The sequence below is a fragment of the Channa argus genome, chromosome 11, assembly GCF_033026475.1.
Source record: "Channa argus isolate prfri chromosome 11, Channa argus male v1.0, whole genome shotgun sequence".
Lineage (NCBI taxonomy): Eukaryota > Metazoa > Chordata > Actinopteri > Anabantiformes > Channidae > Channa > Channa argus.
Genome location: NC_090207.1, coordinates 7,691,469 through 7,701,764, shown reverse-complemented (window position 1 = coordinate 7,701,764; position 10,296 = coordinate 7,691,469). Strand labels below are relative to the sequence as shown.

The 10,296-nt window shown below is 40.0% G+C and overlaps 1 protein-coding gene across 1 annotated transcript in view; it reads left to right on the top strand.

The window, feature by feature from the left end:
* Window positions 1-256: 256 nt before the first annotated feature.
* Window positions 257-10,296, top strand: part of tmem8b (transmembrane protein 8B) — a 35,652-nt gene continuing 25,612 nt past the window's right edge. Inside the window, exons 1-4 of the mRNA XM_067522036.1 lie at window positions 257-1,240; window positions 5,323-5,512; window positions 6,015-6,222; window positions 9,725-9,858. Of these exons, the coding sequence (XP_067378137.1) occupies window positions 1,156-1,240; window positions 5,323-5,512; window positions 6,015-6,222; window positions 9,725-9,858 (617 nt within the window). The 5' untranslated portion in view covers window positions 257-1,155. The remainder of the gene's footprint in view (window positions 1,241-5,322; window positions 5,513-6,014; window positions 6,223-9,724; window positions 9,859-10,296) is intronic.

Genomic DNA, 10,296 nt, shown 5'->3' with positions numbered 1-10,296 from the left:
GACTAGAACATCTTCTGAAAGCAACACAATAATCAATTATTTTATATATATTGTTTTATATATATATATATATATATATAAATGGGCTCTTTCAAAATACATCCATCAGGCATAATATTATGACCACCTGTGCAATTTAGTGCCATCCAATACAGTGGCTCTGCCATGAGTTCATCTTTTACAGATTTATAATTTCTCACTTTTTCGGTTAACGTTGTCAGAAAGGTGAGAATTCTACTGTGTGTTTAGAATTGAGGTCAAAGTGGGAAGTGGAGTCGTACTGGAGTGTAATATAATTCGAGGTGGTTCTAATGTTTTGGCCACCCAATTCAAAATGGATGGGGTAGAATTATCCCGATTCTGACAGTTTCAACTTTAAAACAGAGAAATTATAACCTTGTAAAAGTAGAATTCATGGAACAGCCACTATATTGGCTTGCATGAGAGATTTGTAGAAGTAGTTCCAATTAAAGAAATAATAGATAAAATCTAATGTACTGTGTTTTGCAGCTGAGAATCGAGCCAGAGCTACTACATTATTTTCTTTATGATACTTTGAAAACATGCCCAACAGTTCAAAGTCACGTTTAAGCAAATCGCAAAGTAGGTCTCACTCAGTATGAGGTCAATAAAATAATGCTGATTATGTTTTTATGTACTACTGTACATATACTGCAGTGCAGAAGAAGCAAATTCAACAGGGTAAGCGGTCTCCTTCCCTATAGGAAACATGCATCTACATGTCCAGGATCAGACCAAGTCCCCTCAACTTTCTGTCCCGGGTACCTGAGGGAAGAGGCTGCCGCTTCACCCGGACCCTGCAGCCTCTTTACACGGCCCAGTGTGTGTGTGCTGTGTGGCGGCCCGGTGGACGCCGAAGTGACGAGCCTTGTGGTGCAATCGACGTCTGCACCGTCCCCCGGACTGACAGGACCGGATGTCCAATGAAATAAGTCGACATATTGAGGTTGTCAAATCAAAGCAAAAGAGGAGGCGCCGTCCCGTCGTCGTCTGAATTACGTCATGCACAAACAGCTGGTCGTTGGCAAAAAAAGAAAAAAAGGAAAAAAAAAAATCTGAAAAAATGTAGACCAGCACAGCGACTGAGAACTGAACCCGGGCTGTAGCCCTTCACTAAATATTTTGCTTTTAACGATGTGGCAACTGGAGCGTCTGGGCTCAGGATGTAGCCCTCCGAGGCTCCTCTTGCTTGTTTACACCTATCTCTGCGCTCTTGGAGGTGAGTGCTTTCCGTTCAGTGTGTGTGTGTGTGTGTGTGTGTGTGTGTGTGTGTGTGTGCATTGCTTTGATTCACGGGGAGCTGTTCCTTTTGTCGTGGTGCTGAAATCCTCCACAGAAAGCAGCAGCCTCGCATCCCCTTTCTGGTTTCCAGTTCAGGCTGCTTGCCGAACGTCCGCAGATGCTGGTTTCAGCCTCGGTCACTAACGCATCGGTTTTCACGGACGGGCTTCAGTAACGTGTCGCATGGGGATGGTTGCCGCTAATTATGGCACACAACACATTGACAGATGCCCCTGTGGGTTGTAGGCTACGATCCTGAGGGCTGAATGTGGCCACAAGAGACCACATCAGGCTGGACGCCTTCGTTATTGTTTGCTTCGGGTTATACACATTTTTTTGTTGTTGTTTTGCCTTGTTGAAGAAGACAAAGTTAAGGCATGTTGGCATAGTCCAAAATATGACCAGATTCATTGGACAGTAAAGGCAACGTTTAAGTCAAACCTTGTTGTTTCTTAAAAATTATCTAGATTCAATACAGAATTGAAAATGGACAAATGTAACTGCATAATGTGGGATAAGAAAGAAGTTAAACATATTAAATCCCTTTAATTTGGTCCCTTTATTATAAAAATGACCAAAAATGCTTCTGTTATTCATTCTGTGTTGTTGTTGTTGTTGTTTTTTTATTAAAAAACATGTATCTGAGGAGCAGTTTTCTAATGTCCATCAACCAACACCTCAGTGCTGCTTCAAGACAGAAGCGCGAAACAAAAGCCTCAGTGCTCAATCGTGGGAATACAATGAATGCATATCTTCAGCACACACTGTACCGGCTGTGGTCTGTGAAGACATTAAAGCTCTGTGTGAGGATGTTGCAGCTCCCCGACAGACTTGTTGCTGTTTTGCTCCTTCACTTTTGCCAAATCTGTCTGAAGACTGAAAGCCCAAACCACCACTTTGCCCATGTTTCTTGTACATTTCACACTCAAGGATTGGGTCTTGCTGAGAAGAAGATTTGAGAATTGAACAATGTTTCATGTCGTTTGGCTGTTTTTGCTTTGACGGCACTGGCGTTGATGCCTATGAGGCTGAAAGTGGAAGATTTGTTTGCAGAGACGGCGATGTTGAATAATGTTAAATTCTGATTGTCACAGATGATCCGATCCCTCTTTGGTAGCATTTGTCTTCTCAAAATGCAAGAATCTTTATAAAGATAAAGAATTTTATGAGCATCCTTTATTTATGCTGTTTTGAAAAGGGAAAGTTTTAGGATGATCCAGCAAAGCCTCCAAGAATAAATCTGTAGTTGAGATGACAAAAAATGGGATTATCTCTATATTAAGCCTCTAACAGAGTAAAACAGTGGTTGGGAGGCGCTCATTGAAGAGATTAGTTAAATCAGAGCCATGCTGTAAGAAGACTGTAAGCACCCTGCTGCCATTTTTAAATCTTAAAATAGAATATCTTTATTTAGCTGATAAACAAGCATCTTTAGATATTTGGCATGTTTGCACGTTCGCATGTAAGTGTCGTTGCAGTGTGTGGCTGCTGGATTGAGACCCACTGAGACCGCTGTGCTGTTTTTGGCTGAACTTCCTTTGTAGAAACTTGTTTTCACATAGACTGGACTCGATGTGAAAATGTAGTATCCTGAAGAATCGCTTTCAGTCAGTATAACAGTATCCACCTCAATGTATTCTACCTTATTACAAAACACTAAGAAATATAGCAGCAAAGTCGGGCAAACGCATGTTTGGGACCAGTATTGTTTGCACATCTGTACACAGGCAGGTGTGTAGTAGAATAAAGGATGACTAAAAATACTTAACTGCACTCTGCATATCAACACTTTAAATTGCTGCATTTAGATACAGCTGTCAAATAATTTGAATACCATTTGAATAATGTTTGGATGCCAAAGAGGTAAAGTCATAAATAAAATCAGCTTGAAGAAAACTCTGACAAATCAATATATTTTAATGTAGTTTAAACTGATTTGGAATCGTGCTACAACCCTTTGTGGGGACCCTGACCTCCAGGCCGAGAACCACTTTCGGTTAGAGGGTGTGTGGAAGTTTATTTTTGATGTAATAAACGTTGAATTCTAGCCTCTGAGGCTTGATAGTGATGAGTAATTAATCCTAATTTCATCATACATAACCAGTCCTACAATGTCCAGATGTGCACAAGTTTTGGCTTTTGCTCATCAAACATCTGTCCAATCAACAACTAATCAACTAGGTATAACATGTCACACCTTTTAGTGATCTTTTCTGTGATCTGTAGCAGGGAGAAAAACCCTCATTGTTTCTCACACAGGTAGAACAAGCAGTGGGCTTCCTCTTCAGCCCCACTCTCCATGTAAAGCAAGGACAAAGAAGAACCCTAATGTAAAGGAGGTTCACACATAATGCAGATAGCAGACCTGAGGACGGCTGGGATAAGAATAAAATGAAAGCTGTGAGCCTTATATGGGATTAGGCTTCAGCTCTTGACAGCATGATTGCTTCATTCCTTTGAGCTTCTGCCTCCTTATTTTGTGACTTTAGTATTCAAGGTTGCCTCCATAGGTGAGAGCCAGTGTGAGCTTTGAGGACTGATAATAGTGTGGGGGAGAGGAGCGGAGCAGAGCAATTTTTTCTCTTTTTACTAACACATTAGAACACGCTGCACATTCAAGAAAACCTCTTTTGCTCCACACATCCACACCTCAGAGCCTTGTGCCCGTCATCATCGCCATCAAGGCAGAAAGCAGAAACAATAGCAGCTGCAAATGAAGGCATTAGTACAGCGAGTTCACTTACTGTCTCACTACAAGTTGTAAATGAATTAGGCGCACGCTGCTTTAGAGGCACAAGCTTTTCATTGCATCCTCAGTAGAGATTTGCGCTATTTTTGTACAAATTGCACGAAAGAAAACAGCGAAATACATCACCACAGGTATTTCCAGGTACAGATGCACCAACACAAAGGGTGTGTGCCACACATGGGAAGCATTCTCCTCCAGCGACACATCAAGCTGCAGCCACATTGTTCCCCATGAAATGCAGCTGCCTTCTTTCTTATCTACTTATGTTAATATTGATGATAACACTTACCAAACCAGATACAATATGTTCTAGCAATTAACTGACTCACACACAGTTTCCCTCAGAATGTGCCCACCCACAGGCTGTGCTCAGTGCCAGCCTGCCACATGTAGGTAATGTGGCAGATTACACCTGTCACTTCTTCTGCTGCTTTTATGTGCAGAGCCTTCAGTGGATGTAATCCAAGGATTTGACATTATGCAGGACTTGAGTGAGCATGCATACTGTACATGCACCTCCCCTAGCTGCTTTGAAGGAAGTTAAAGTCTGTGATCACTTATTTAATTGACGTAGCTCCCTTCAAAGTGTTTTCTTGTTCAGGAGAAACTTGTCAATATGGACAGAGATCTCTTGTGGCTTTGTTCTGTTTACAAGAATGATAGTGCTGGCGAATTAGAAAATGTTTGTGGTTGCGTGTACTAAATCGTAGCTCATTGTTGAACAGGTCAGTGACACGTTTATAACCATTATCGTGTATTACCGGTAGATGAGAGATTAGTTCTTAACGTTGACAAGATATTTGGGCACATAGATTCACGGTTCCCATAGAATCATTTCTTCTGGTTCCCCTTTTTCCACTAGCTTTTTTCATCAGGTAAATGTTGTATCCGTTATGCTTACTGCATGATAGCACTGTCATTGTTACCATTAAAGGACTGTTTTGGGGTCTTTTTTCTTATCCAATTTGATAGACAGAATAATTTCCTATAAGTTCTACATATTGTCAAGCCACTTGAGCCAGATTGATGATTTTTAATTTTGGTCTATGTGAATTAAACTTGATTAGATTTAACTTTGAGCACTGTGATGTTTGGATTTAGGTCAAAGCCGTTCTGTGCCAATGTACAGCTCCGCAGCTGCTACCATGACTGAAGACTCATAGTCTTGTTGAGCGAATGTAGATGATCGCTTTAAATTTCTAAATGAGTATATTTGCTGCTGTTTATCCCGAGAAATATTCAGACATTTTCCTCTGGCTCTCTTCCAACAGATTGCCTTTTTGTGACTGAATACTTCACCCGCACGCCTCGTAAGCTGAACGCTTTCAACTCCTTCGCCAGTGTGGAACTGTTCCACTTCAGTGTGCCTGACGACACCATGATGGCCGTATGGAACCTCATCACCTTCAAGGAGCAAGGGGGCACGTTTGGAGACAGCTGCCCAAACCGGAATGTGACTGTGTAAGACAATATTTCTATACATCCCTCTCTTCTTCTATTGTTTGTTTTCAGCTTAATGTCTGGATTTTGTTCTTTTATTTATGTTGCATTCAGAGGCTAAAATCAGTTCCTTCTAAACGGGTCTAAAAAGACAAATCTATGTCCTTTAGCTTTGGGCAAAGACTAAAACAGCAGGTTAATCCTAAACCGTGTCATGTATTATATAGCTGCATTTAGCTTTTCATTTTGACGGTCTACGTTTATCATTTTAGTCAGCACTGTTTGTTCCGAGGGCTGGTTCCTCAGGTGTCTTCTGTGGCCCTGTGATGTTGTGATTGACGTGGTTATCACATATCTTCATTTTTAACACATCACGCATCATTCATATTTTAAATAGACAATGCCATCTGTGCTCATGTTGTCAGCCGTTCTATGGGTGGGTTTCACATTTGGCAGATGCCGCTGCTGTTTATGAAAACATTAGGGCTAACAGGAATTGAATGTTTGGCTTTGTGATTAATAGGTACTTCAGGTCTGGGGCGCCGCCAGTAATCAACCCCCTGTACACCCGCTTCCCTCGGGATACAGTCGTCCCAGGATCCTTTGCTGTGACTCTGACCTGGACTCTTCCAAACCGTACAACAGGAGCGTTCAATGTGACCAGCCCGCTCCCTGGAGACTGGTTCCTGGCCGCACATTTACCCAAGGATGAAGGCAAAATCTCAGTCAAGGTGAGTCTGGCCATTTATCACACATGCACAGCTCGGTTTCACGTTGCAATTTGAGCCTGAGATTTTCACTTTGATGCAGTTAACTGCTTTGTATTTGCGCTGCACCTTTTTCATAGCAGATATTACCAGAAAACAGATTAATTCTGACAAATTCTGTTAATGGCTCAATTCCATTAAGTGTCCCAGTAACGCAGTGGGTTTTAATGTTATCAATTACACCTGTGCCTTTCCAGCTATGACAAATCAAATTCCCTGTTTTGAAAGGATCTTTTCTCAGCGGTCATATTATAAAAACAAATATTTTTCACCTAGTCACTTTTACGGCTCAAGATTTACCGGATTAATACTTTAACGAGACTAAGAGGCGACAGCCATGCTAGCCTCTGCAGGGCTGTACGTAGGCACAGTGGTGCTTTGCAAAATGTTTATTTCATGCAGAAGTTAGCATCTTGCAACATGCTCACAATTAAAATAGGATTGTTTCTCTGATGGTGGCGCTACAATATATTGTAAGTAAGTTACTCACCAAGTGATTAGGATATATTATGTTTACTGATTTCTGTACAGTTAGTGTATAGTGGAACAATGTAAATGTGACCTGCTGGTCATAAAGAGTCAGGTGATGCCCAAAGATAGTATAATTTATTCAATGGGAACCATGAATGTGTTAAGAGTTTGTCAGGACCAACGTTATGGACCAGCTAACCAATACACTGGCATTATCATTCATAGAAAAAGATCTCATTCAGCATCAGCTTGTGGCCGTAAATGAAAAGCCTTGACCACTCTTGTGTCATACATCCCTCACTAATGATAAGTGGTAAAATGAAGGCCAATTTATTTGGTAGTGTTATGTAATATCATATAAATGCAATTTACATCTAAAAAACTGTATGTTCTTCATGGTTACTTAACTCCTCTTTATGATAGAAAAAGTCAAATAAAGATGATAGAAGCATTCACCAGGATTAGTATTCCAGCTTGTGTTGCAGAGCTTAAAGAGGCAGAACAGTGTTGGAGAGTTTTCTTTTTTCTTCATCTCATCATGTTCTACTGTTTGGCCACATAAACACCCGCTGATTTTCATTTCAGGCAATTTATTTGTCATTGGCATGGTGTTCGGTTGTGCTTCCTTTGTGGTTTCCACTGGTTGGCAAAGTGCGCCTTTACAACAATCAAAAATATCATCAAAAGTTGCCTTTAACATTGCATGTACAAAAGACCTGGTTTGCTTTGGGGGCACTGAATAGATGCCACTGTGGCTAAGATGTGACCAGATTCCAGTGACACACTATATAGATGGAAATAGCATAGCTTTCACAAATTCTGCCTTCTGAAGCACCTTTCTAGCAGCCAAGATATTTTCTTAGAAACAGGGGTGAAAGCAGTGCAAGCAAAGCAAAGGGGAATCCACACAGCGTTTATAACAATCTCTCATAAATACGGGATTTATCACACAACATGTAAAGATTTAGGGGCCATAAGCAAAGAAACACTGGTGCTGTCAAAAACATTATTTCCTTGTGCGGTTTCACTTGTTAAGTGGTCTCTTATTACACTTAGGAGACGCTACATATTATGTGTTTACACAGCATATATATTTCATTCCGACATAACTTTATGTGAATTATTAGAGCTGTTTTTGTCCTTGGAGTACCTAGCTGTTTTTTCCATTATTTACTACTTTCTTACTTCATTATCTTTAAGAAGACAAAAGACACTTTATTGTATGCTTCCAGGACTGATGTGAAGCCATTACGTATCATAAAAAGCTCAGTGTGAATGAGCAAATTGATGGTAAGTGATAAGAGGAGAAATTCATATTTCATGTTTTACTCATATGTCCAACCATCTTTGTACTTTTAGAAATTCTCTGGTGTGAGTGTAGTGCTGAAATGTGTCCTGTATCTGGGTGACAGTGACATGGCTAGTTTTAGGCTGTGGTGACACAGAAATAAAAGGCGAGGGTTGTGGAAACTCGGTGAAAAACACAAAACTTTACATATAATCTGTCAAAATAATGAAGTCGGAACTCAAATCATTTACAACTCAAACTTTTTTCTCTCAGTTATCCATTATTTAAAAATATCTTACAGTTTTATGATGATCTTTAAATTCAGGCATTGACATGCTGGTTTGCCAGTATATACTGTATGAGCCTTCCATTGAATGCTGGATATTGGCCAGTCAGCACTGTCTACTGTCAGTACAATAGAGCTCAGTCTGAGTGTGCAGATATGGACAAGTCTGCAGAATAAGCCACAAAATATATTATTTCACACACCATAATTCACTAATTCAATCTTTGTTTCTATTTCTAATAATTTTTCTTCATCCAAACACCAAACGCGCTGGGTTACCTTTGCTTATTACTGTTTGCACACCTTTATCTTCTAATCCAATACATTCTGACATCTGCCTGTGATAAAAGCCTTCTTTCTGTGATTTTAAATTACATTGAGAGTTATTTATTTCATTTCATTTATTTATCTCATTGCAGAATGTGTGTGAATGGGAATATGAAAAAACTTTGAAAATGTAGCATTTTAAAAACAACTAATACTAATTTTACTCAGTGATTGTTGGTGGTTACGTCCATTGCATCTTCTTGCAATGTATTGCATTAGATCTTTGAATTGTACCTAATAAATAGGAAAGTAAGTGATACCCCAGAGTTCTCCTTAAAATTACATAGTCTCAATGTGTCTTTCTGATTGAAGGAGCAAAAATAATGCCATTAGTCAGGGTTTCAATTGGGAGATTTAGTGCTTTATAGCCTAAATGTAGTGTTTAGAGGATTTAACATCCTACCCTGACTAACCTTCTTGGGAAAATAAATTAATCCTTATATCTTTTTTGGCATGAAAATGGTCAAATTGAAATGTATTGAACACCATCAAAAGCTGCCTGCAGTTACAGTGTGAAAGGACTGGCCCCCAATAACCCATATTCACTAAACCCTAATTAAAACACAACTTGGGCTACGAGACACACATGCAGGTCCAACTCCCAGGCTGTAATAAATCAAAGGGTCACCTCAGCAGCTCCTGGACTAATGACATGCCACTGTAATTGAGGCTTAAGCAGGATAGATGAGTTGACAAGAATGACGAACCTAATTTGGAATTCACACCTGTCCTTTTGGATCATGTGCAAAAGGCCCCCGTTCCTTCTAAAATCAATTTTTTGCAACAGAGCATGTGTAGAATCAGTGGCTCTAAGTCATTCTGTCTGTTCTGCTCATCTCAGAGTAATGTGCATCAAGCATTAATGGTTCAGAACAACATGAGTGAAATAACGGGTGCATGTTACGCTGTGTGGCAGTCAGAGGGAGGAAAGAGTAATATTAATCCAGGAGGCTGACAGGCTTTATGCACACAGTCCATTAGGAATTTTCAGCCAGTCTGAATGATATCTAATCTCCTCTTTGCGAGCTTTTAAGATATATTGGCGAGTTAAGCACCAAAGTACCAACTAAACAGCTGCTGTGTTATCTTTTCAGGGTTTGTCTGAAGAATGCCAGTATTTGTTCCAGCCTCAGCTCATTGTCCAGAGGCTAATTGGGATTTCGGTGCTTTATCCTGGATACTTCATTGACCAGATGATCCCTGTCCATAACAGATCAGCGCTTTATAAGTAAGTGTTCTATCTGCACATCTATAAAGCCAAAGGTTAGGATGGGTTTGCTAGGAAAAGACATGCCTAAATTTGGACTTGGCTTAATCTGCCTCCCGGGGCCACCTCTGCTTATGAAGTTATGATTTTCCTGGAGTTTTCTCCAGAAGCTCATCTTGCATTTTCATTTTGAAAAGATGCAATATCAAAGTGTGAGCACCTTTATTAATTTCCTCTCCTTGTAAGGCAGAGCAATATGATTTTTTTTGGTTTGATTTGAAGGTTTATTTTCATTTATTGATGATCTATTTAGGGTGCCTAAAGAGAAGAGAGGAGGATTAGCAATATGTATGAGTACTGCATAATGTTTCTGCAAAGGCTCACCTGATACGCCAAAGTAGCTGATGCATAGTATTCTTTTCTAAGAATGTTCATTGCATTTCTGTACTTTACATGAGT